General features: G+C 43.3%; 1 protein-coding gene across 10 annotated transcripts in view; it reads right to left on the minus strand.

Annotated features, from left to right (window-relative positions):
• The window catches only part of DLGAP4 (DLG associated protein 4), a 1,951,934-nt gene that overhangs the window by 89,561 nt on the left and 1,834,638 nt on the right, over positions 1-27,735 (minus strand). For 8 of the 10 annotated variants that reach the window (XM_069652304.1, XM_069652305.1, XM_069652307.1 and 5 more), the window contains one exon: positions 16,666-17,030. The exons of the other annotated variants lie outside the window; for them this stretch is intronic. In XM_069652304.1, the coding sequence (XP_069508405.1) occupies positions 16,666-17,030 (365 nt within the window). The remainder of the gene's footprint in view (positions 1-16,665; positions 17,031-27,735) is intronic. 10 annotated transcript variants of the gene reach the window in all.

Raw genomic sequence — 27,735 nt, forward strand, 5'->3', positions numbered from 1 at the left:
AGTCAGTGGACTGAGGATCGAGGGAACAGTGGCCAAACCAGGAGAGAAATCCACTCTGATGGAGGTTAGAGTTCAGGGCCCCCCACAGTGCAAATGGAAAATAGATCTGTACTACTTCAAGAACACCATTCGAGGGACATCAACATCCACACTGCTAGATTTCCCGAAGCGTAAAGAAGGGCAACCCCACTGATTTCCTGCAAATAACTCCCCAAATTGCTTGGCCCAACTTCGTGAAAGATACAAGCTAGAAAGAGCCACAAACCCTTGGGTCAGATGCCCCAGCTCAATGCCAGGCCATGGCAAATTATTGTAGGCGTTCTGAGTTTTCCACTTAAAGCTTGTAATGCAAAGGCCAAGAGAACTAGTTAATGCTATTTGGGGTGATGGACCAAAGATGATATCAACATTGATATTTTCAAAACGCAAGCATTTTCGTTGGTAGCGCAACAACAGATAGCCAAGCTGAGAAACAAAGTATTGTAATGGCCTATCCAGATGTACTCCAGTGGTTCACAAGGGTCCGCCCCATACTCCTGAAGACCATTTTTTGCAGAAGCCTGACGAGCTTGGAACAAAAACCTATGAAACCATCATCTCCGGGAGACATTTCTGCCTCAAAACACAGTATTAGGTCTTCCTCCTCCTGGCTTTTGGCTCAGATTGCAGCCAATTCTGGATCCGAACAACATTAGGATTTACTGCATTAGGCTGGCTTAGTTCTTCCAAAGTAGTAGTGTCTGTGGGAGTGGGCAAATATGAAGACCTTATGGCTGGCAGAGTGGTGGTGGTGCTGCTGCTTACAGATATGTGTAGGCCATGGTAAGTGTTGGGAAAGATTCACGTTTATGTGAAGTTTTCCCTTCACTTGTGTACCCCCGCAACTTTTTGACTTTGCCAGTGGACCATAGCCTTCAGTGGCACTCCCCTGGGCTTTCCCTCACTTTGTTATGGGGAAAATTACATGCCCTTAAAGACAGTCAGTCCTGGGAGACTGTTTGCCTTAGTCCTTTGCAATGTTGCAACTTTTCTGCAACATGTTGCAAGTGCACAATGTACCTTATAGTACAGTGCACTTGGGTCTTCCTGTCATTTCCACAGGCCCCAGACACCCTCGAAGAATTTTTTTAGGAGAAGTGCAGCTGTGCCTTAGACAGGGCTGGTGGCAGCTGATCTTTTCTTGTATTTTTAACCCTTTGCCATGCAAACCACGGTTGGCACAGAAAGGTGGCCTGACTCCCGAAATGGCCATGCCACAAGGTTCTTTGACCTTCTTGCCCCTTCACCAGGTCGAACCGACCCGGGTCAGTCCTTATTTAGGTATGCATTTTCCCGCGAAACGCCAAGCTTTCGCAGGCTTCTGCAGGTCTTGTGTGTGCGCCCCCAGGGTGTGGGCTGAACTGTCTAGTTGCAATCCCCATCCTGGGTGCCAAAGAGTCTGGTGTGCTGTGAATGACTGGGACCACCGTGGTCTGGGATTGGTCGCCGTCTGATGTGGCTGTATGTGAGCAGATCTCCCATTGGGTCCTCTTCGTTTGGGCGCAAAGGAGATTCTGGATAAGAGTAGGCTCCAAACACCCAGTCTAGGTAAATCGCTTGAGTTCTCACTGGACCTAGGATAGGAACCAAGCATCCTGAAACTAAGAAGCCGAGTCGAGGAACCGCTGTGACCTGCTTGAAGGTTTGGCACCCTGAGCCCGCTGGACCCAGCTGCATCTGATCAAACTAGGTCTGCAAAGACGCTTCGTCCCATTAGAATAGCGGGATCAACTATTTTCTGCACCTTCATCAAACACTGCAAGTAAGCCTTTTCGGAAGTGTCCCCGGGCCAACCAGTTGGTTGACCTGCTTGCGCAGGTCCTTTGCTTGGACACCGCCGCCATGGAGATCCTTGAAACTTGGTACATCACAAGCTCTGAGTTCACAGCACTCACACCGAATTTAGTACACTTGGCATTCCCAGGTCTGGAGTAAAGATAGAGCGCCTGCACCAAAGTACACATGGTTACCGTGTCGCCCAGCCGTGGTGACGAACTTCGCAGGTGCCTTGCTGCTGTGCCGCCATGTGCCCTGAAGCCTGATACAGTGAAACTGGCCTGATCCATCCACCAGGACCTGAGAAATCGCCACTGTCCAGTTTGGGAATCAACACTAACTTCGCTGCTGAAAGCCGCCTAGCCGCATAACTGCAGCATTTGAATTTGCAACCGAAGTGGACTCGACTGACGAACTTTGGTCCGGAGTGCACCGGGGGTCGGTGAGTACTTGCAACCCTTATGGGAGGCCGCTAGCGCATCCACCTATTTTTATGCACGAGTGTTCCCTGAGGGCCACTCTCCTTTCCACAGATAGCCTGAGCTATCGAACCATTCCCAACTCCTGGAACCTGTTCTGCCCTTTTGGGGAGACCCTCAACGAATAGTGGGAACTTATTCTGCATCACCTCACCCATCTTCCTAAGCTGCTACAGACCCTACAAGAGACCCAGTTTTCGTCCTTCTGCACTATCGCGTGCACCAGCACCGGAAAGTACATTTGAGCACTAGGTTCCTCTCATCGTAGGGACTGCAGGCTTTTCTGTACATTATTTTACTAACGTGAGCTGTTCACAGTGGCAAACATCAAACATCATTCAAAAGCCTGCTTGTGCTACCGGTCGTCAAAGCAGGCTTGCTCCATCTTTAGGGGACCGCAGGGTAGCTTGTTATATCATTACACACCCGTGGTCAAGTAGGAGACGGTAATAGCAGATTGCACAGTGCAATGTTCATGTGCCACTGCGGTCGCGTAGGTTAGGCAGTGACAAGCAAGATTAGGTGACACCACCAATTGTATGGTCATCATATGTCAATTGGGCTTCTTTTGCATGGTTACAAGTAGAGCCCGACTTGCACCTCAAGCCCCTCTCATTGAAAGACTGTGCTTCAATGCCCAGGACTTGGGAAGGATTGTGCACCCAGGGTTCTCCAGCCAATGATGTCGCCACAAAGTTTAACTTGCATGCTTCCATCACACTAAACAAAATGCAACTTTCATAGCGCTTACAATTTCTAAGCAATGGAATAATGGGCGTCATTAGTACCGAAGTTAAACTGAGTATCATTATCAACCATGGAAGCACAAAGGGCTGAAGGTCCATCATCTGACCACAAGTTAAAACGTATGGGGCAAGTGCTCAACTAAGAAGACCCTCATAATGGCATAGGACGCCAAGCGGTTTCCTGAAAGTCCTCTCTCAAATGGGGCCTAGCTCCAAGTATAATATTTACTCAATTTTTATCATGCCCTACAAAAAGTGATTTCCTGGAATATACACACTAAAATCAATATTCCAAGTGTAATAATGCCAGACATCTAGAGACGTCTCATATCCGGACAGCGGGAGAATCTGGTGTCACAGTTAGAAGCCTTTGATATTCGTCTACTGTACCCTATGAATTAGGAAATGTCCTTTAATGGTTTTATTGCATTCACTTAATTCAAATAAATATTCTCCAATTCATGGTCCTAGAGGTTCAACCTGCTCCGAAGTTAATACACTGGATTACGAGTTTTCTTGAAAAGCACAGATAAAAAAAAATAATTGAGCAGATTCCAGCATACAGCCAGGCATAAAAGGCATACGTTACTTTAAGAGCATGCAGTTTTCTGTCTGCATTTTGCTGCATGCCTTTGAGAGCCACATATTTCGAACTGCTATTGTCAGAACCACTTTTATCAAGGAAAAGAGAGGCCGGAACAACGTTCTGTGGCAACCCGCAATGGACGTCCATAAGGGCCTCATGTCAGAAGTGTTGAATGGCATATTCGGTCACACAATCAAAAAATGGCATAAACTAATAATCACTATCCTGAGTTTGTGTGAGGTTCTGTTCAGTGCCTGGTGGGTGGTTTGGGTTACTTCTTCACTGGCAAATTGCAGTAGGCCCCTGGGTTTGGATCAAAGCCACAATTGCCCTTCAACAAAAGATTTTTCATGGTGTTGGTAAAACTATACGACTTTCCTACTCTGCTGGTTCAATGGGTGATTATTGTACTTTGGCAATAATTTTTTATTTTAAAAGGCGCAGAGTGCCTGGCTAAGCGGGTCCTTCTCGACTTCCCTGTACCTTAGCAGGAAATAAAGCAACATTTGATTATAAGACTTAGTCACTAAGATTAGGTTATTACAATAACTCCTTCTCAGAATGCAAGCTACTGTTGTGATGTCATGGCCTGCGATGTGAACAACTAATACTATATGGTGAACAATTTCCATATGAACACAGGTTTGACTGTCCCCCAACTTACAGTGGCCATGCAGCTACTACACAGTACAGATACAATTTGAGCCTTTATAGTAATTCAAACACACAGACACATGAAAGGTGGTATTCATAACCAGACGAGTTTCCATTTTCAGACTATTGTCAGTTCATTAATGTCAAAATACTTGCTAAAGCACTCCACTTTCCTAGGCTCTTACTTTGAAGGGTCACCAGAACAGCACAAGCCACAGGATCTGCAACATTTTAATATGGGTTATGCATACAACCTTGCAAAGCACACAAACGGCTATCTGCTATGCGCATACTCATGCCAGCAGTCCCAATGCAATATTAAAGGAATGGTTCGCTCAAAAAAACTTTATTGCAAAAAAAGATGGGCAATAATAAAAAAAATAGGGACTTAAAAAAAAAAGTGCCAATCTATGTAAAACTGAGCAAATGAAGCTCAAAATTTACAAAAAGGAAGCACATGGGGCATCCATTTTGTGAAATCGATGCCCGCCTGTGCTTGCTTTTGCGGCACTAATGAAGTAAAAGCCAGCCAGCTGTAGTAAACAAAAGCTACCACTGGATGGCTTTTCCTTCATTGGTGCCGGAACGCAGAGGACGCAGACCGGAGACTACAGGCAGAAAAGCTGCAGCTGCATCTCGGTAAGTGCTATTTTTTTTTTTTCAATAAGCACTAGCTGTGGTTTGTTTTCTAAGTTTTACGGGCTGAAGGAGCCCGGAAAACTTAGAAATAAAACCACAGCTTTAAAAACGTTGTATTTATGTTTGCGGTAGCTTTTGAAGCTACCGCAAACATAAATACAACGTTATTGTGTTTGAAAACGCTGCGGTTTTTCGGTCTATGTTTCTCAGGCTCCTCCGGCTCAGAGGAGCCTGAGAAACTTAGAAAGAAAAACTGCAGCGTTTTTGAAACACAACTGCGTTGTGTTTCTGCCTGCCGTGGCTATCACTTTGGGTCTCTCCTAAAGCTGTTTTCCCATTTGGGGCTCTCGGGCTCCCCGTGGGGAGCCCAAAAGCCCCAAATGGGAAAGCAGCTTTAGGCAGAAACACAACGCGGTTGTGTTTCGAAAACGCTGCGGTTTTTCTTTCTAACACAATAACGTTGTATTTATGTTTGTGATAGCTTCAAAAGCTACCGCAAACATAAATACAATGTTTTTAAAGCTGCGGTTTTATTTCTAAGTTTTCCGGGCTCCTTCAGCCCGTAAAACTTAGAAAACAAACCACAGCTAGTGCTTATTTTAAAAAAAATAAATAGCACTTACCGAGATGCAGCTGCAGCTTTTCTGCCTGTAGTCTCCGGTCTGCGTCCTCTGCATTCCAGCACCAATGAAGGAAAAGCCACCCAGTGGTAGCTTTTGTTTACTACAGCTGGCTGGCTTTTACTTCATTAGTGCCGCAAAAGCAAGCACAGGCGGCCTCGATTTCACAAAATGGATGCCCCCATGTGCTTCCTTTTGTAAATTTTGAACTTCATTTGCTCAAAATTTTACATAGGGACTTAAAAAAAAAGTGGCAATCTTTTTTTGCAATAAAATTTTTTGGGCAAACCATTCCTTTAACATATCAGATGCCCTGTTCCTCCACACACAAAAGGAAAACCGTGCATACCCCTTTACCCGTGAGGATTCCTTCATTTCATGGCTACAGATGCCCATTTCCCAACAACTCTGGCTTCATCAGGGTTAGTGAATCACTACAAAGTATTGCACACCTATACTCTTACCAGCACCCTTTTTTTCTCTACTGCAGCCCTACACCACAGGGTTCCCCTTCCACATTGCAGAGCACCATCTTGGACGGGTTAGCTCTTCAGGTTATGCTTCATCACATGATGCAAAGTAAAGGAACACAGACCAAAGTTCCAATGAACTCCTCGTGCAACATAACCTAGCAAACACAAGGCATAGGATTCATAACGTATGCCATTGCATGCAAAAATGCAGCACATGCAAGGCTGCATGGAAAATGCATTTCGAGGACTTGAGGAAAAGGAGTGTACAGCTATCACAGCAGGCAAATATTCGTTACCTGCTAATGCATTGTATTCAAAAGTATGGCAACATTGGCAAAATGTGACCGTTTTCTGTATAGCAGCCCAAAAGCTTATGATCACATGGCTGGCATGTGGCTGGCACTTATTGCCCAATTGAAATCCGAATATCAAATTCGAAATGTGCAAATTAATATTCCATGCATTTTAAGTATGACTGTGCAAATATGGCAATGTGCAAACCATAGAAGACATATGCAAACACACAAATATTTGCCTAAAATGCCTCTGCACTTTACATTCAAATGCTACATTAGTATTGTTATAAAATGCATTCTCTCCATATAGAATCCAGAGTGCAAAGATCACAAAGCGCAAACAATGCAACTCATATGTAATTATATCAGCCTAACATTACTATTTATACTCGGGGATATGCAAATATTGGCATTAAATGCCTTTACTCTCTATATAACATCCAATAGCTTACTATTGCACACACAACTAATGCGTCACTTAGAATTCAAGTATAGGGTGTACAAATTGTCATGTAAAGTGCATATTGTCTTAATGTGTATAAATAATTCAATTTATAGGATGTCATATAGTGAAAGATATTCATAAATGCACGAATGTTGTACTGAAATGCCTGTGCGCCCCATAGCACTACACAATGGTCACTTTATCTGAACAGTATTAAAATGTGGTATATTTTAATTTCCTCCTGTTCATTCCATCACATTTTCTACCACCCATTTGCTGATGCGGTTATTTCATACCTATACATGTTGCGATACTGCGGAGAGATGATGCTTGTGGGATGCATATGTGGGATGTATTGACCCACTTTTGCTCTGCTATGCTGCATCACTCTGTTATGGTGGTGCCAGAAACAGCAAAATGGCCGCAAAACCCGAAGTGTGCGCCAAAACCATTGAAAATCTCGCTTTTCAAAGCACATAAAGATGGCTGCCCAATCTGCCACGCATGTTGGCAGATTGGCCAGCCAATCTGGAACATAGCTCTCACTACTGAAATGTGTCACTGGGCTCCACAACAATTGAAAGTGGAGTACAGAAGGAAAAAGCAGTGCTTTGCTAAATGAAACTCCAAATATTGCTTTAAATCACCTTTTCTTTACTGCTGAAACTTCAGAATGCCAGTACAGAACACCTTCCAAATATTCAAAATTATCGCTGGGTGCTACAATTCACTTAGTTTAACGAATTACTGAACTTACAAGGTCCTGAAAGGCTAAGCGCATAAAGAGATCTCCATAGCAAAAGTGGCCTGCCTGTGGATCTGTAAAAAAATCTTTGTGCAGCAGAGGGCTACCTGTGATGACAGCTGTCAGGGGCATTCCTGATTAAACTTTAACATGTTATAAACTGAATGTCAAATAATTGCAATATAAGAGGCTTGTTACTGATAGTAACCCATATTTTAGTTTTTGATCCCATAGTTTTAAAATTGTGAATTAGAATTCTGTTATTTGATACAAGTTTGCTTTGTGCTAAAGAAAAGCCAAAATAATTTAACAATTAAATTAAACCCGGCTGAGCGGCAAGAACTGTAAAAGCAGATTGTTTCCTCCTCCTGGAAGGAGGGCCTTCCTCTGAGCTGAAACTCAGAGGCAGGTGCTAACTGCTAGTTAGACCAGGACTAAACAATGGACATCCTCCGACCCAGGAAACTGGAAGCGAGTAGGGGGTCGTTAATGGCCTCCAGAAGGAAGAAGCCAGGAGGAGCATGCTCCTGGACTGCAGGGAGACAAAAAGAGGCAGACCCAAGCAACCATCTGTTGCTGAATATGAACAAAGAACACTTTTTAAAAGACTTATAACTTGCTAGTGAAAATGGTGAAAAATACAAAAATTTAAGTTGTTCATTTAATTTCCGGCTGCACGGGTGAAGAGGCGCCAGAACTGTGTGACATGTTCTGGACAGCAATGGCAAGATATGTGATTTTACGCAAAATGTATTACTGTTAGAATTGTGAAAATGTACACGCATATCCCTATGTTAAACACGCACATTTGTGGAAATATGCTTAAAAAATTGGACATTGTGTTCATAGCGAAAAGGACAACATTCTGTAGAAAGCAGAGACAAGATCCCACAGCTACGGGGTTTTGAGGAATAGCTGCTATGCAAAATATGCAATCTGTATATGTGATTTTTATAGAGGTTGCACATCTGTAAATATGTATTTTGCCAAAATTAGACTGTTCCAGTGGCTAGGGGTGGATTCTCAACATCATAAAATTACACCATAAAGATGACACTCTGTTTATCTCCTCCTATCAAGGCAGAGAGTAGACTCTGACCCAATCACCTTTCACAGGGGCAAGCTTAGCTAAGCCGGCCCATACAACCCTTGTGATATCATTTTAAGGCATAAATAGAGACAGCAGAGAGCACATAGGGACAAGCAGACCCACTCACTATCCTGATGCTGGCAGAGTGCCCTGCTGCTGAAATCTATATCTTCCTTGTTCCAGACTCCAGAAACTTAGCAAAGCAAAGGCCTCTTGCATAGCTGATCCATTCTCAGCTAGGCCTCAAATTCTAGAACAGAAACCCCAAAAGCCTAGGGGAAGCATCATAATACAGCCGGGCTGTGCTGTTACTGTTTGCCTGCTAAATTGAAATATCCTCAGAACCAAGAAGGGCAGATCCCATGCTGTGCTGTGCCGTGCTGTGACCAGAGCGCCTTGCTAACCTTGTCCAGTCCGATGTGCCCAGCTGTCAGTCCCTGATAGAATCCGATTCCATGGTCCAAAATCTTAAATCCATTTTTTTTTGTATTCAGATGAAGCTAGAAACTGTTGATTCCCCTGCATTATCTTGTCTCTTCCTAACCTCTGAACTACCCTTACTTCCATAATCAGTAATATTGTTAAAATCTGTAGCGAAATCTTGTTCTGTCTATCGGTAAAAGCATTCTTTTCCTAGTCATTTTGTCAACTTTGATCTATTAATTTCAGTCGAATGACCAGCCTAGCGCTCCAGGGTGGACACCGAGGAACCAGGACTGAGTCACAAATCACTCCTGACTCTTACCTGTGCCTTCCTGGTGGCTTAGCTGGGATGCTCTAGTCCATAGTCAATATTTTTCTGATTTTAAAACTGAAGCCTCTTTCCATTCTCGCACCTATCTCGCAAAAACAAGCTTTACTAAAACCACTATAACTCCCTCCGTTTTTGTGATAGAAACTTCTACTTGTAGCTAACATTCATATCTATCCATAGAATCCAAAACCGCATTTCAAAACAGTGCGGTTCTCCCGTTATCGCCAATATCACGCATGGAAGTTTGTCACGATTTTAAAACCCTGAGAAATTTTACACGTGAAAAATAGATTTAAACTGCTTCCGACTTGGATTTTAAGATTGCAAATGTTTTCTGCTGACTAAATCATTGCTTATGCTTGTGTGCAACTGTTCAAAGCGGCTCCCACAGGATTTGCAACAATTTAAGCATTTTTCCACACATTTAGAGTTCTTGCTCAGCCACTTTAAAAGTAATTTTGACAGTTGAAAAGCCCACTTTGTTTTTCTCTTTCTGTGTAAGGGGGAATGGTGACACTGTGGTCTGTACTATTTCTGAATACCTGCTATCTTCTCACATTTAGTTAAATTTGCTTATTGGTCGGTTGAGGGGGAATTTCTAATCATTGTGCTATCTGATTTGAAACCAACACAAGTATTATTTTCTTTGCTGCATTTGTTTTGCTCATTACTTAATCCTAGTGTATTAAAGATATCATTCTGTGTTCTATCACCCCATTGGGGAGATATATATATATATTTTTGTGATTTTGATCCTAAATAAGTAAATAAATACCTTTTACAAACCAGCCCGATTTCTGGTCCAGCGTAACCCGGAGTATTCTTAAATAAGGGGTGTGATACGAGTGGTACATCTTTCAAATAATTGAATCTATATATCAAATAAGTTTTTCCATTGCGCTGTACACTAGGCCGGGAGCAGTGTATTGCCTCATTGAAATCCTTAACACATATAATCAACAAGTTCTGCTAAAACCAATTTCATGATTCTACAGCTGAGGAAACAATTATTAATCACACTCGCCTGATAAAGTCATCCATCTCACAAATACTACTGCTATAGGTTTCATTATAAAGCTTTTATACAGAGTCAAACACCACTGTAGTGGGCTTATGGCGCCAGTACCTTATCTGGGGTGGTTTATTGTGCTGACGCCCAAGGTAACCAAACCACTGTCTCTGGAAAGGGAAACAAGGAAACAAGTCGGGGCAGGGGAGGAAGAGGATGGAAAAATCAGAGATAACAAGTTGGGAAGAAAAGATTAAACTCTTGAAAGAATCGATGTGAACACTGTGCCACCTATAACTGCGTCGATGAAAATGTCGATGCCGATTACGGCGTGGCGCAGTGGTCAAGTAGATCACTTTGCCCGCATCCTCCAGCTTGCATTCCCCGACCCGATCCCCCACCCCACTTACCTTTACGGCAGCACACTTGTGTGCCGCCGACTCCCCTGTATCCCTGCGGCATCAGTTCCTTCCACTTACGTTGGTTGGAGCCTACGCCGCAGGGAGCGTTTAAAAAAACATTCTTGTCCTCCGCTTACCACAATGGTAGGCGGGGGTCACCCCCGCATCCCCAGACTCCCGTTACTGCACCCAAGGAGAGTGGGGGACACCCCCGCTCTGCTTGGGCACAGTAATGGGGGTCGGCAAAAAGAAAAATGTACCAAATTCACCGTAACTGCTTCGTTGCAGTTACGTCGTTGACATTTTGGTACATTTCCCTGCAGAAAGGGACTATGATTGTATCAGTAAAGGTGCATGTGTAATGGCAGGTAAGCATGCTTTTCCAAAGATCCCAGAGATATGCTCGCAAAGCCCCTGAAGTGTGGAGGCCAGAATTTTCAAGCAATCCTGCAAATGCCAAGTATATAATCTACACATGCCAAACCAACCCGGCAGACGTGAGAGCAGAAGATAAGCTGTGCAAAAGGGTTAATGTGGGGATCCACAATCGGAGCTAGGGAAGGAGGAAGCAGAAGCCACCCTACCACCTCTACAGGATGCCATATTTCATGATTAATGAGCTATTGCCTTTATTCTAAAAAAAAAAAAATGTTCAATTTAAAGGGATGTAAACATTTCATTCTTGGTGGGAAAATATATGCAACCGTTTGCAATCATCTTCAAGTCAATTCACCAAACATACAACTTCGACATCATGCCCTTGAGGAGTTTATCTCAAGAACTACTACATAATGTGCAGATGTACTGCCTCCACTCCTCTCTGTTGCCACTGTGTGGGTGCATAGCCACATGACCAACCGTAAAATACGTGAACGATAAATATCCTCCCTTATCAACCTCTGCAAAATGCTTTTCCAAGGGATATGTGGAGTTCCTGTTTTTTGTTCGGTAATGCCACAAAATGTGGACAATAACACACAAATAATGCTTCGAACGTACCATTTTCCACAGACAGAAGATAAAACATACACCATATATTTATGTTTGAAGGTAATTCAACTCGAATTTGTAATACTGACTTGTGCGTGGGTTCATGTATTCCTTAACATTCATTCCATAGCTACACACTCTTTTTAGACATTTTACAAATCTAAGCCATCCTGAAATTAACCATGCAGTCCTTTTACTGTTGTTCTTTTACTTAATAAAATTTGGCACCAATAAACTGTGCAAAGATGCAAAGGGGGAGGGACCCTGAATGCTATTGGCACGTTTGGCAAAATAATTATTCAAACATTCTTGCATTGTTACCATTTTTTATTTACATCGCTTACTTGGTTCGAATGATCATTGAAAGTTGTGATGAATCTTAGTACTTTATTATCCAGTCTTCTTTTTCTTTAGATTTTGGGATCAATAAGTCCTATTTTACGTACGCATGCTCTTGGATTGACAAAACAACCCCACAACTTTTCCAGTATATTTATGCTCTATAAACAGGTTGGCAGTGTGTTGCGATTGCCTCCGCTTCGCTCCCTTCCTGTGAACAATTTGTTTTCACATGAATTAACTCCTCCTGTGGTAAACTCCATCTAAGACTTTTTTTTGGATGGAAGTTCTCAGCATGTACAACAGAATGTGGGCTTGTGTCATTCCAATGTAGTGTTCTTTGCAATCCATTTCTGCTCACTGTAATACTCAAATCTCTCATAGAATATATAATCTCATCATGACCCCGTTCTGAGAATTTGAGATTGCTACCATCATAAATTGAAATCCATGCAAAGCACTTCTTCAGATGCTTCGGTTCCACATTGATATCTTATCTGTGTAAAATTGATGCTCTGCTGAATGCAGCAACTCTGTTCCCAATGCCCCATAAATAGATTTTCAGAAGTCATTACAAAAGAGGTAACCATAAGAGTCCCACTGAGTTCATGAAATTGCATACCACTTCACAGAAGAAAAAAAATTCTGGTTAAGACAGGATCTCAGACTTAAAACCATCTGGGAATATTCCTTATAGTTTGCCGATTTTGTTTTTAAGAAACGTTTAGTAGCTCATACCGACCGTTTGTGATCAATGGATATCCAAATGGGGGATGGCCTCCATGTCACCACCATACATAATGCACCACATAGTATACCCTTTATTTTAATAAGCAGTTCTGCAGTGTTTTACACAGGATGGTCGGGTACTACCCAATACTGATCTCTCAAAATACATGCATTTTTACCATTGGAGGCCACTATTGATCTACCTGGCCATCTGTCCATCCATAGAGGTCATTCTTTATTGAAGTGCTCAAACATCTCCCAATTTGCACAGCCATTACTGGGTTGCATTTACATTTCAGCCCACTTTCCTCTGATATTACCTAAAGTCCTCTCCTCTGTTTTATTTCATTAATAGACCATTTGCGTCCTCCAAATTACTGTCACAGTCCTTTGAAAATGTTATTTGTATAGTGGCTACTGCCATTGGTATGGCCTCGAAGCGCTGCGAGGTTCAAAGCCCTTTGGATGACCATAATCAGAGGATTGAGAAGTGAACAAAGGACTTGTAAAAAGCGTATGTCCTTTTATAGCAAAGGTAGGTTGCAAGTGGCTGTGTCCCTAACAGCAGCCCGCAATTATCAGATGAGGGGACGGTGCTGTGACAAATTCTCAAAGAGTCAGAGCAGAGTTCATACGAGTCAGATAGTCTATATCACCAAGAGATAGCGAGGGTTCTTGGACTACCACTATTCATTCTCTGCACCTCATCTTGATGAGCATAGAATCTCGCATGATTTATTTCCCTCAAACTTTACAAGTCCATTTGTACTTTTACATAGTCCTACTTTACACCAGGACAGAATGTTAAACCTTATGAGACAACCTCTATTTCTAGTTCAAAAGCCCCTCTGATAAATAGATGATCGGCAGGTCTCCCCCCCACCCCCATTTATTCTGCTCCCCCATTTGTTTCCCAGAGAACATTTGGCATCCCTAGGGAGTTCAATCCCTGTTTTTTCCTAATTTTCCCCCTGTGTACTTGGTCTTACACCAGTTTTCTTCCTGCCCCGATGCAGCAACTGCAGCTTTTCTAATAAAATTTAAAAAAAGACGAAAAAAATAATAATTGTGCTGGGGTACTTTCACTAATAGATGTAGGAATGGACGAACTGTTTGCATTATCTGCATCACTTTCCTGCTCATTATAGATCTTCGATTCCACAGGTATTCCACTGGTCCAGTGAAAAGCGCCTCATCTAATATTTGTAATTTCTTTTACAGCCTTCTTACTCCCTATTAAGTTTAGCATCCCTAACCAATAATACAAAAACTTGAAGGAGCATTTATTGGAGTCATCACCCCACTCTGAAGGCCCATCAGGATTCATGTCCTCCTAAGACACGTCAACGCTGATGGCACCAGAGGGAGGGGGGAATGATTTACCATGAAGGCTATCGCATGACTATGATCATAATGGGTAAATAAACCATGATATGAGAGAAGTGCCGGAACAGCATACTACACCCACTGTATCATAATTATGTGTGCGCCTGAGACATTTGTTATTTTTACTCCTTTTACACAGACGATGGATAGGGATACCCTTGTATATTGGTTGTTGGTAATGCGTGCACCCAAGAGCTTCTACTAAAATGGACATGCGCTAAAGGACAGTTTAGGCAGCGCTTTTGCAAGTTCTCAGGGACACTAGGTGAAGGCCATCTGCACCCTCCACTTGGATCATACGGCCCTAAACTTGCTTGGCCAATGGGGTACTATTCTCAAAGTGATGTGTGTCAGGGGGGCGCCGGCCCCACACCTGGGGAGTACAACAATGGATATCATCAGAATGCAGCAACTGACCCAAAAGTGAAGAGCCACGTGGTTCTAGGAGGATAGACTGAAAACAAAGATGGACTACGATAGTTTACAATGTGGTCCATTGTGCTGTAAGGGGGGGGGCGTGGGATACCCAACGGGATGTACGACCAATGTAAGGTGACAAGACTGCAGGGATATAAGGGAAGGCAAACTGGAGGTGGGTTGGGCTGGTGGATGCCATTTGTTTATACTGGTTGCAAACTGTAAATAAAAGTAGTCTTGATTTGCCCTTTTCCAATACGACTTCCGAGTACTTTTGTTTAATGTTTATGTTCATAGACGGACTCGTTAAGATCTGTAAACATCTGGAAATCTGGCTTAAGGCAGTTTTGTACTAATGCTGCCCTCCACGTTTTAATAGTTCCCTTCATAAATAATTCTTTAAGTCCATGACTTTTTGTGGCACCATTTTGTTATGAATGTGTCTCATGGATAACACTTTGCTTTTCCTAGTTTTCGTTAAAAAAATAAAATAAAAACAGATCCTCTGCTGCTCTCATGGTTTCTCCATCAGCCATGTTCACAATAAGTAACGCTCAAGAACTGAAATTGTTATATACAGGAACAAAACCTATAATCATAACTCCACCCCACCATTCAATTGCAGAATCTAGGTTTTCCTTCCACCCACCTCAGTGTACTAGCTCTCTGAAGGCCCCTTGAGGAATAACTGAACACTTGTGCAACTGCTCAGCCCAATGCTTCTTTTAAGATTACATCCCTCCAATATTAAATCAATACTAGGGGCTAAACTCTGGAGCAGCACATTCTCACCTTTTTCCTGTATGTCTGATATTATGGGCCTCATTCACAGAATGTTTTCCTATGGAACTACCCCATTATAAAACGCTTCTGTGAATCGGGCCCTATATGGGTGCAGGCGCACAGATCTGTGGTTGCAGTGTGCAATTAATTTATTCACCTCCTGGTTGAGAAGCCTCAGAGTCTGTCCACTGCAGCTTTCGACTCCAGCTTCCCTTGCTACTGCGAGTTACGCCGCACTATATTCGTGAAGGCATCTATTGCTCTACATTTCATCGAGTTCGATTTATCCCGTCTACGTTAAGCTGAGCAATAAATCCTTTTCAGCTCAATTCTTTTTTAATGTTAGTACTGGCTCGAGCGACCAGATTTACTGCTCACAATATCATGATGCTTTCTCAGAGTCAGAGGCCTGTACGGCCGAAAACAAAAGGAAAACATCGACGGTCCTCATGATGAAGCCTTTATACAAAATATTGTATTTATTGTATTATTTATTTATTGTATGTATACACAATACACATACCGGTGTTGTCCTCTTTATGACATCACTAGATGACCTCGGTAATGTGTAAGGGAAACCGGACATCTTATCGCCTCAGGTTATGCTTGGCTTCATAATGCAAAGGAAAAGTGCCCTCATCAAAGTTAGAATCACATCCTTGTGTAATATGATCCATTAAATACACAATTGTCCGTGATTCACAACCAACACAAGCAAGAATACAGTGCTAGCCAAATGCATATACAATAAGCCAGGACGCCCACGCCCCCCCCCAAAGAAACCCACACCATAGGACACAATCACACTCAATTCCTGCACCAGCATCATGGGCAGATGACTAGCAGTGTGCCTATACACTTATACATTAGCACCTTCCACAAGTCAAGCACTTATATTTGTACAGCTCAAAAAACGAAATGGGTTAAAACAGAACAGTCATGCATACAATAGGCCCTGCCGGTGATCCTGCACACGCACAGCCCATCAATGTAACAAGCACATACAAATTGTACTGACAGCCTCTCCTTTTTATCACACAGGACATTCTGCCAGTACCGTTCCAGTCATGGTCCATTTAAATATGGACAAAAAGCCCTCAGCCAAAAGCAAAAAAGAAAAGGAGTCACTTAGGATACTTATGCAAGAAGCCTGGTCCTTGGCTTGCCAGTGCATAAGAGAATTCCTGTAAGAGCATGTAGATCAATAAGACAAGGGTCTCTCATGAGTACTCCAACACTATGCTGTATATAAATAAAACTAGCACTTACTTGTATACCAATAGATGAAAGCTTGCGTCGGGGAAATATTTCCACCTTTGGCTCCTCGTTGGTTAGAGTGCCTTTGTCGCTCCTCAGGGCTGCATTTTTCGGTGGTACTTCAGGGGGTTCTCGGGCAGGGGTCACCACACTACTTAAAGTCAAAACGCTAGGTGTTTTAGTGCTATCCAAACTGTCAGAGGAGTTGCTTAGGCCAGACTGGCTGTTGGCATCGCTCTTGTGGTCTTGGCTGTCCTCATAAGTGTCCTGGGCCGACTCGGTGCTGCTCTGCACCGTGACTGAAATGAACGGCTTCGAGGTTGTCCGAGGCGGGACAGGAGGTGGAGTCTTTTTATAGGGTACTAGGCATGATGAACCTGTTGGAGAAAGGGTGTGGGAAAAGGGTGGGAGAAAAGAGGTGTGAAACAGGGGAGAAAGAGCAAGAGTGAGAGGAAAAGCTAACACAACCAGAAAGAAGCAAAGTCTCTCGAGGACCTCAAAGCAATCGTGCAGGACTGAGCTAGACACAATTTAACATGCAGTTCCTCCCAGGTGTCCCAGACATCCGGTACTGCTAACCACTAATCAGAGAAAGAGACCAAAGCAGACTTGCACCCAGCCAAAACTGAAGCACTAGTAGAGGCCACAGAAAGGCAGAGGAAGGTCCTACTGGGAACCAGAGTAGATTAGGCAGACAGATTATAAGAGAGGCAAGGGTCAGGGGGAAGCCTTCTTGAGTCCTCCTGTCAGTGTAACTGGTGGAAGCCCTTGGCTCTGGGTGCTGGTCGGCATGAACATTCAGGTGCTCCACCACGCCAACGTATGATCCTAGAGGGAGAAGAGCCCAGAAGGTTTCCATTATAAAAGCAGAAATGTTGGCCAGCAAGGGGGTGGGGGGAGGGTGAGCTAAGGACTGTATGCTGAAAATGTGGACCCCATACTCGAGTTACTCACAGAGAAAAGAACTTCGTCACTCCAAGTAACCTCGGAGAAACTTAACATTTACATTATGACCAGGTCCATATTAAATAAGAGCATCTCTAGGTCAGTGGCAAGATCGATGCATGAGCAGCCCTTACACATTTATAAGTCAACAAGTTACATTGGCATGCACATTACCTGCCCGTATAAAAGGAGGTCAACACATTATTGCTCTGCCTCAAATCCTCCTCCAGAGCGGGCATTCAGCTGGCAAGATCGATACCTACTAGTTATTTTGAAATGGCACAGTTTCAACTCCTTCCCTCCCTCTCTCAATGTGGAAGTGCATTTTGTTACAAACTGGGAAAAGGAATACCACGTGCTAGAAAAAATGGCAATCATTTTAAACCACCCTTTGCAAGCCCGGTCTCCAGATAATGGGACTGTGTTTTAAGCCAAACAAGAACAGATATATTATACATATTTATAGACACACACATTCAGGAGACTACCCCATCAGTGCTGTGTGTCAGCAGAGATCTAAGGATGCTTTAAAAAAGGAACGCATACTTTGATTGCATTGAATAGCTGCAAAGAAAATACAGACTGCAACAAACATGCTTTTGCTTATAGATGCAAGTACATGTGTGCACAACTAAAACTATTTTTTACCCCCCCCCCCCAGTACACAAGTTAAATACTGCCACGTGATAGGGGAGCTTGGCTGTACACAGAAAAAGACAAATCAGCATTACTGTTGCAATGTTTGAAAAGCAAGATTTCCTAGGTGACGGATCCAAAAGTGCACCAAGCGCCGCAGAGCGATTATGCATTCATGTACAAAAAAGACGCGCATACTCTCACTTGAGTGCTTTAAGGGATTTTAAACTAAAAGACGAAGGCCAGCGATTGACTAGACAGGAACATCTTTCAGCCACAACTAACGGCATCGAAGGCCCACTTCTGACAACACACTGAACGGATTACACTCGGTGACTCACTTGAGCTAATCATTGTCACCCATTTCCATCACTCACATTGTGTAATTGTCAAGTCTTCCCAGTGATCGAACACCAGGGAAGAAATTGGGCAGTAATAAAATGGAGCTCCGCTCCAGCAAAACTGGCCTTGCCACAGCGCTGTTCCATGTAGACCTGAGGCCCAAGCACCTTCCAAATTGAAAACGCCGCCTATCCAGAGTCTCCTGAACGCTGTGCGTTTGGAGCTTCAATTCGTGCAGTGAGCGACGATGTGCAACGACTTCAAAAACTGCCTCTGAAAGTCACCCTTTGCTCACCAAGCACGCCTGATCTCAAACAATGAAACAGTCCAAAGCTGCATGTATGCTCAGGCTTTGCACACATTTTACTGTCATGGAGACTATTCCGACAGCTGAAATTAGCATCTAACAAGTGTGCATTGCATGCTCATAAGGAACATACATTTGAATTACTATCACAGACTCGTTTGATAAATTGGTGGTCATTCTTAGGGTTCCAAAGTGCACTTGGTTTTTATGCAAAGCAGCCAGCATCAGCTCCGTCCCTCAGTCCCACCCACACCACTGTCAATCACTCCTCCACCGGCGCTCGAATAGGGGAAAGAGGAGGGCGTTCCCCCAGTAAATGTTGTCCACATCCAGCACTGCCGAATACTAAACAATGGGATTAAGCAACTGTGGTTCTTTAGTAATATGCTGAACCGAGAATAAGCTAGAATTGTCCCGGGAGGATAGCTCAGAGGCAACATGCTCACCTTGGAAACAATACGACACAAAGCAACACAGGTTCGAACCCGGCCGCTCTTAGAAACCTCTGGGTATTAAGCGTGTTATAAATAAGCAATTAAGACTTATTCCTGTAGCAGTGCCGCGAAGCCACTGGGCTGTGTGAGCGCTTTAAAAATGCAAAACAAATAAAATAAAAATTTAATATTTTATGGAGAGACACTGCGCACAGCTGCCATTGGTATCCAGGCACTCTGTCTCCAAAAATACAATGTATAAAGTACACCCCATAGAAGAATGAGCCCACAGCGAAACCGAAGGAACTGCTGCACGAATGCCAACATTCCTCACGTCGTGTTCCGAGTGCACCAACCTTCTAAGTTATGCCAAAGCAGTTACTCACTGCGGGCTGCTGCTGGGCCTTGTGATGGGTGGGGCGTTCACAGTTGCACAATTCAGGAGAAATGTGAAAGCCCATCCCTGAGCCTCCCAAATTAAAGCTTTTGGGGGTTACACAAAGCAGGAGTGAATGAACAGGGGTTAGATCGAAGGCAACCTTAAGGAACAGGTGAAGACAGGCAGATGGAGAAGACAAATTATAAAATGGAAGCAAAAAAAGTAATCGTCTAGGAAGACCAAAATAAAAAAAATAAATGTTAAAAAACAAAATCGACAAAAAAAAAATTCCTAAATCAGGTTTTAGAGTATTAGCAGGACGTTGTTATGCAGTGTTTAAGGATGCATTCAAGCATATTTCCCCCACCTTGAGAGATCAAGGTAGGTGACATCGGAGGCTTCTGGTGGATGGCAGCCCATTGTAATTCATCCATGGGGTGTGGGGGTTTGCTAGGAGTATAACCCGAGTTTAGAGAAGGTGGCACCCAACACATGTGGCTGAGATGAGGGGTTGATTAAATTATATGGCTTAAGTATTTCACTCGGATCCAAGGAATGACTGGCAGAATTTCAGATAAAGTTGAAGGTGGTCTAAAAGACATCTGAGAGTTTATGCTGCTGCTAATATGCGGAGGTCAAAGAGGCTACGGCGTGCCTCTCTTCACCTGCATCCAAAAGAAAGCGTCCGCCGATCAGACAAGCACCGAGAGGCTCATGCATTTTCCAGCAATGTTGAGAAAGCCCTATAGAAGAACGACTACACAGAGAACACGAAGCAGAACCTTCTGGAAAGACGTGCTAAATGATATGGTCCCTTTTAAAGGACAGAACGTTTGCAACGTACAGTGTTAAAGTAAAGCTTATGACCCTTCAGGTTCTGCTGGGTAATGCCAACTCAGCCTTCCATTGGCTGCGTGAAAATGAAGAGCCGGCACCACGGCGAGGGGATGTTTGACTTTTTTCCTGAAATCTCCAAATGTAAGTCTTTATTGGAATTTCCAAACTCTACAAAACAAGGTCCCAAATTCGCACTAACAAATACATTTACTTTTCAAAACTAAAGAGGTACTCTGAAGCGTGGTTCACATCTCAGTCCCTCTTCCCTTTTGTGCCCACCCTCGCATTCGCTTTACACACAGTCCTCTGGGCTGTATTGGGTAGGGCAGCCGGTTAGGCAAAATCAGACTGTGCGCTCTGGCATCTTACAATAATACCCATCGCGCATACAAGCTTCAAGGGTACACTAGAGCACAACTCAAGCAGCCAGCAACCACTGCATAATGATGTAGTAAGTATGGCCTTCTGCCTCCTATTGCACCAATGGCGTAGACCCGCTGAGGGAGAGGAGTCCTCTCCAGTCAGCATGCTCGTGCTACGAAGAGGGGCTGACCATCCGGTCCAGTGTGGCACGCGGGCGTTGTGTAGACTGCAGCGGGTGTGAGCAGGTAAGTGAAGTATGATGTGTGTAAAATGCATGTATGTGCCCCTGTATGTTTTTTTTATTTTAATGTAGGCATGCATGCATGCAAGAAGTGGTGTGACTGGGAGATTATGTTGTGTGAATGCGAGCATGTGTGCCTGCATGTGTGAAAGGGACCCCAAGTTTAGGGTGGTGAGGGGGCTGCTGGCAGCATGGTTTGCTTTGCCCTTGATGCCCAGAAAAGAATTCCATGCAGCATGGAATTAGTAAGTGTAAAGCAAACCTAAGTGTTATAGCATGACAAGGCTGGCCTACATTGGTGCAGCCTGTCAGGACAGGTTTTCTTAATGCACATGGTTTACTGGCAAAGCCAAACAGGAGAAAGTTCATATTTGGCAATACTGGCAAATGTTGGTAGAACCAACATGGACATGTATGGGTACAGCCATCATGAAAATGTTTTTTATACTTTCATATGTTGTGGGCAAAGGCATCATGAAAATGCATTGGAAAAGACTCCTGTGCCCCGTTTTTGACTTGCATCTATTGTTATTTTTTCATGTGCTACCATACAAAAAAGCGTTTTACACAATTTTTCACATATTTGCTTTTAAATGCCCCATTTTAACCCTCCTCCCAGAACCACTGTGGGGTTTGTGACGGGCCAGAATAAGGACGCGGACACAGTGAGTGTTTTATTAAATAAGACAAAGGCTTATCTTTCCCTATTTATATGTGCCTATGCAAATGACTAAAGTCCTTTTTAGCCATACGGAAATGTCCAAATGACTAAGTCCACTCTCCAAGAACTAAATCTAATTGACCCTACCATTATTCTAAAACTAAGGTCAGGAGAATGCCTCCCTTCTCCAGATTGTCTCGACGGGAAAGGTTTCACCTTCTGCATCAAAGTTCTTGCTAATAGGATATTCTTAACCAGTCTCTTGTCACCCTGGAGTTTTTAATTCTTTTCATTGGGTCTTTGGGCTTTTCCTTCTCTTTAGGGGTTGTTCTTCAGGAACCCCCATTTGCACTCTGGGTTATTCTTTGTATTTAAGTGAACATGTCTTGAAGGTTTCAGTAACATACACTGTGTGGTATACAATCTTGGCTATTAATGTTACTTCCCCTATTCCGAGGTGTTTACGTTCTCTGTCTGACAAGGCTTACTTTGTATTACTTTTCTCTTATGTGTTCTTCATGCTTAACATAATTTGCTTTCCGATATGTTCGACTTTATGCTTCTTGAATTAGGGACCACTGTTCGCCTCTTACCCAGGTCTTTGTGTCCTCGTTTGATGGACCTCTCGTTCGAATGTAATGTAACAGTTACTTTCTTCTTCTCATTAGCATACTCTTTTCCTGTATTGTTCTTCTCTTCTTAGGGTATTGGGTATTTTTCCCCTCTTCCAAGGGTATTTGTATCAGAGTTGTAATGACCTCCCTCTTAGACTTAAGCACAATTCTATCCCCTTATCAAAGTTCAACTTCATCAACTTTACATTCAGGGCTTTGTAAATTTCATTGGGACGAGTTTCTCCTGATAAATAATTCCCTGATGGCCTTGCGATCTCCCCGTTACCTCTGGTCATACCGGGGAACTTCACCGGGGCCCGCACTCGCTCGTGTTCTTCATATATTCTGCCATCCTTGGTTCGCTTTGACCGGATCGCCACTATAAAAAGGTCCTTTCTTGCTTGCATCCCGTTATTACTGTGGGCAAGCAACTTCTGCACCAAATTCTCAGCATTATGGTTTCAGTATCAGACGGGCACACTGCCCACCATGAAGTAGCCGTAGTCATGCTGCCACGGGAATGTATATCCTCTTCTCTCAAGACTCTCGTTACGGGTAAACACTGACTCTCCAGCGCTCCAATCTGGCTATCAGAAAATTTCTGAAAGTCACGGGCTCTGCGGCTCTTGTGGGTGTCCGGTCAAATGGTCGAAAATAAAAGATCGAATGACCATTTGATCGAAAGTCAAATGGTCGGGAAAAAAAAAAATGGTCGGATTTATTTATATATTTTGTTAGTTTTGTTTGGTAAAAAAAAAAATTAATATAGAAAAAGGGGCGTTGGGGGGACCCCCCCCCATAAAAAAACAAAAACAAAAAAAACTCGACCATTTGACTCTCGATCAAATGGCATTCGATCATTTGGTTTTCGACCAAATGACCTACAACCGCTTTTGTGGACTCCTTCGCTCTAAAGGTGCTATGCGTTCAGGGGCCTCCCCTGTTTTCATAGTCCCTCTTCCTCTTCTTCGCTCAGTGTGTCCTCCTTTTTCATTAGTCTAATCTAAGTTGAGTGGATGTCTCTCTTTAAAGTGACATCACCCTTTTCCTGGTAGCCACGCCATATTTTAGTATTGCTTTTAGCCAAGACCAGGATTTCATATTATCCTTCAGGTCAGACAGTCCCATGTATGATACCATAGGAACCATAGGAACGAGAGTGCTTGTAGCCCCAGTGAGGTCCCACTTGCCTAAACCCCTAGGGAGGTTCTTGCAAAGCGGGTTCACCTCCCTAGCCTCAAAGGAAGAGGCTCCCCCTTGAGGAGAAGGGACGAATTACCTTGATTCGTCAAAGGTTGTTTTCGAGCTCCCATCTACTCTCAATTGCTGCCGCATATTCAGGGCAAACATTTATACCACTAAAATTAAAAAATGTACCAGCCGCCTCTGATCACAAACACCACACCCCACCTTTTTATTCCCACATCAGCCTTCAGAAAACCTGCTAGTTACAGTACCCAAGTACCCACACCCTTTTTTGCTTTCTCTGTTCGGATTCCATTTGCCTCTGCTCCCCTGGAGGGAGCACAAAACTCCACATTTCGGACCAGCCTTGGCATGGTAGACCACTACAGGCATAACAGGTGCAGTATATAATCCTAAACATGTCATATTGAGGTGATAATGCCTGAAATCATATGAAACTCTGAATTATCTAGAATATCCATTCTGCAATCAAGTGGTAAAAACAGACTACCACCAAATCAGTTATGTACGGGAAAGGTCAGTGAGAAGTAAAAACATTGTATACATTTCGTAACCGTACACGGATGCGCATGTTCACACTCAGTAGCACAATATATCTCAAGGCCGGAGGCTTATTCATAGGCATGAACATCTTTATATACTCGTCCAGCAGCAAGTACATTTTGAAAACAAGTTTCCATTTTTTATTTAATGAAGTGTAAGGAATAAAAAGAAGTTCCATCTTAAGCAGTGACCATAGCCCCAAAACCAATCATAAAACGCCACTCGCAACAAGTAGCAAGTCTATTAGTCATTCATCCTTTTCTTCCATGCTAGTCACAGCAGTTAAGTATTACCTTTTACCTTTCACATAAAAAGTTGGTATTCGGTTTTTGATCATGTTCATTTTTATACTATGCCAAATCATCACCATAGTAGTGACAACGTGCCTAGACTGTTTCAAAAGCTGGTACACTGTGCAGCTGCCAAGACCTTAGTCTACGGACAGAAAATGTGCAGGGCAAAAGGACACATGCTACAGATTACAACAGTACAATGTTTTATGAACCACATTAGTTTAAAGTTTTTTGTTTTTTTTTACAATTCATTGGTGTTGCCACCAATTAACCCATCTTTAACAAAATAAAAACAAACACCTTTTGGCACCCCACAATTACAGTAGGTGCAGAAAAGATTAGGCCGTCCACATCCTAAGCAATATAAATGGCTTTCACAGGACACATTGCCTTGTGCATCAAATCAATGGATAGCCCTCCTCCCCTCCCCCCCGCTCATATGAGAAATTCAAATGCTACACAACTTTGCATGAAGCACGTTGTATATTTTGTAACAAACAGGTAGAAGACATTAACGACAGATCAGTGTTACGAAGTTCAGGTTGTCTGGCTGATTCACTAAAAACACAGTGCACTTAGTCCAGCTGTCTCCACGCTTACATTATACATGCAGTAACAATTTTCAATAATCAATGCCATCGTTAGATGCCTTTTGGCACAACTATTTGCAGGCCAACCTCCCAATTCTCGTTGAAAGCATGCTGCTCTTTACAATATTTAACACATTTTAGTAAGACATAAGTCTAAACTAGTGCCTTAGTCATGGTTCGTTTATGAAGTTCGGCGTCTTGGTGCAGCCTGGCTCAACTCCTTTTTGGAAATTTTTAAGGAGCTGCTTTGGGAAGTGAAAAGCGCTTTAACCTGTCCATAAGGTTGTGGATAGCAAGCAGAACTTTGCTGCAATTACCTTGTGTACAGCATGTAGCTTAGTCATAAGTCGATATAACGTTTTTATCGAGTGAAAGAGTCTGGTGCTTCAATAATGGGCACACCACATTACGTTGCGCATGGAAAGGCTCCAGCAGCAAGAGAAAGTATGATGTTACCCACGTACACAAGGCCAAACGCAGAAGAGGGCAGAGTGAAGAGAACCCTCTCTAAGGCCATGGGAAGCAGCCAAGTAGTATGGAGTTACACTTGCTGCTCATCTGCTGGCATCCCCAGAAGAACCTGTAGAGGAGCAGGTGGACACATTTCCCCCAATTCCTGCACCCTCACCAAAGTCATACTGGAACAGCAGGAGAAGAGCCCTATGTGAGACCCCAGGTGTTCCTATACTGCATCGAGTGTATGAGACACTATATGCACTCACAACTGTATCGAATGTACACTGGCACTGAGAGTGTGGAAGGATGTCGCAAGGAAGGCTGTCCGCACGCACCATTGGACATCACGGAGCGCTGAGTGAAATCGGGCGTGGGCAGAGTGAAGTCATAAAGTTATACGAGGACATACAACAATATGAAAATACTGAAGAGTGATGATGTAACTGAAGTGATGAGAAACTTACGAAATGAAAAAGTAATCATGAATACAAAAGAAGCCAAAGTAACTTGCTGTCCAATAAGTGTAAATACGCAGTAACGCAAGGTAGAGAAGATACGTAGAAGCTTGCTATAGAGGAATATATAACAAGGCTAGGACGGCCAGAATGGGTAAATGACGCCGGCTCCTGTAAAGATTCAATTCAGCGACCTCAGAAACAGATCAGGGTTGCAGAATCAGGAGACGCTGGAAGACCAGCTATGTGTGCAAAACAAAGGCGTCTACGTTGGCTTGGGATCAAGGATGCTATTTTTAAGGAATAGCTGCACAGCACGAAGGAGACAGATGGAAAAGCCATGGACGAGACATATTTCTCTTATTTGATCTAAAACATCCGCGAGAGCCAAGTATTGGACAATTAAAAGTGTATAAAGTCTATACACAGTAGAGTGAGCAAGCCTCTAGAGGCCAAGAAGGGCAATGGCAAGCGGTATAATTAAATCAAATAGCAGTAAATAAGAGGCTGAAATGGACAATTCGTGGTCTATTCATAGGTGACTCAGAAGTCAAAAACAAGGGCTATACATTAAGCCTCGAATGAAGATAGTGATCTGCTTATATTGCCTTGAACGTCCCAGAACAGAGAGCAGGCTACAAGGTCAACTACCGACTGGAAATTTTGTCTAATTACCGGACTGATGAGATATGGACTAATTGGGAAAGTGGGGAGTAATCCAACACGATTCAAGCACTTAGTTGCTGCTAGCCGAGCCGAAAGTCCAAGGTTGGGTGAGAATCCCAACCACTCAGTAGCTTTATGGGGCAACCTGCTATACAATGTTGCATAGACCAATCTGCTCCCATTGTGTTTGCTATAATAAGCATTATATGTATTTAAAAAGGTAGTTTGAGGCGTGTCTTACAGATAAGAGACAGCTAATGAAGTACTAACCCGTACATTTTCTATAAGTAGACATATTCCCCCAACCAATCCCTACCGATGATACATTTTATGGTTTGCAAGGTAGGATATGTCAGATTATGCATATTGTGGTATAAGACATCTGTGTAATCAAGTTTGTGTGCAAGTATCCGTCCGATGTCTGCCAGTTGACCCTACCTTATTAAATTGAAAATAAAGTTGTACTTTGACATATTCTTGGAGTCTGACCGGTTATTTGGTGTGAGATCTTTATTGGAAATTCCATCTAGCACAAGTGACGTTTCAAGGTGCTAGAGCACAAAACATCACATTACCCCAGATCCCAATCCCTTCCAAAAGCACAATTGACTCAGCCAGAACACATTGCTCTGGCCCGTTTATCAGCATAAAGGACAGGGTGTCCTCGCCCACACTGCCACCATCTCACAGACCCTCACCGTCTCTCACTACCCGCTTCTCTCCCTAAATATCTCTAATCCACAGCCCTCTTGCTAGCCCATCGCCCGTCAGATAAATTTTACCCTATGTGCTACAAGGGCCGGGAATTGACAGATGTGGGAAGGGGGCAGCCTGTAGACTCCACTCATTACCATTAGCTAGTTGCTGAGTGTTGAGAGGCAAGAACTTTTGGTTCCGCAAAACAGTTAAGATGTATGCTTCCAAAACTGAAACTGGCGACTCCACCAACATTTATCAGGAGACAATTCAAGTAGAGGGCAGGATAAGAGGCTAGAACCGGCTTTCTGCAATTAAAATCGGGGCCCCCGTGGGAGAGACAAATTACTGGTCAAGGATACTACATTAGAGAAAAGGACGGCAAGACAAAAATATAGATATCAAAATCAGGATTGCA

The sequence above is a fragment of the Ambystoma mexicanum genome, chromosome 3p, assembly GCF_040938575.1.
Source record: "Ambystoma mexicanum isolate Mex_15411 chromosome 3p, UKY_AmexF1_1, whole genome shotgun sequence".
NCBI classification, from domain to species: domain Eukaryota; kingdom Metazoa; phylum Chordata; class Amphibia; order Caudata; family Ambystomatidae; genus Ambystoma; species Ambystoma mexicanum.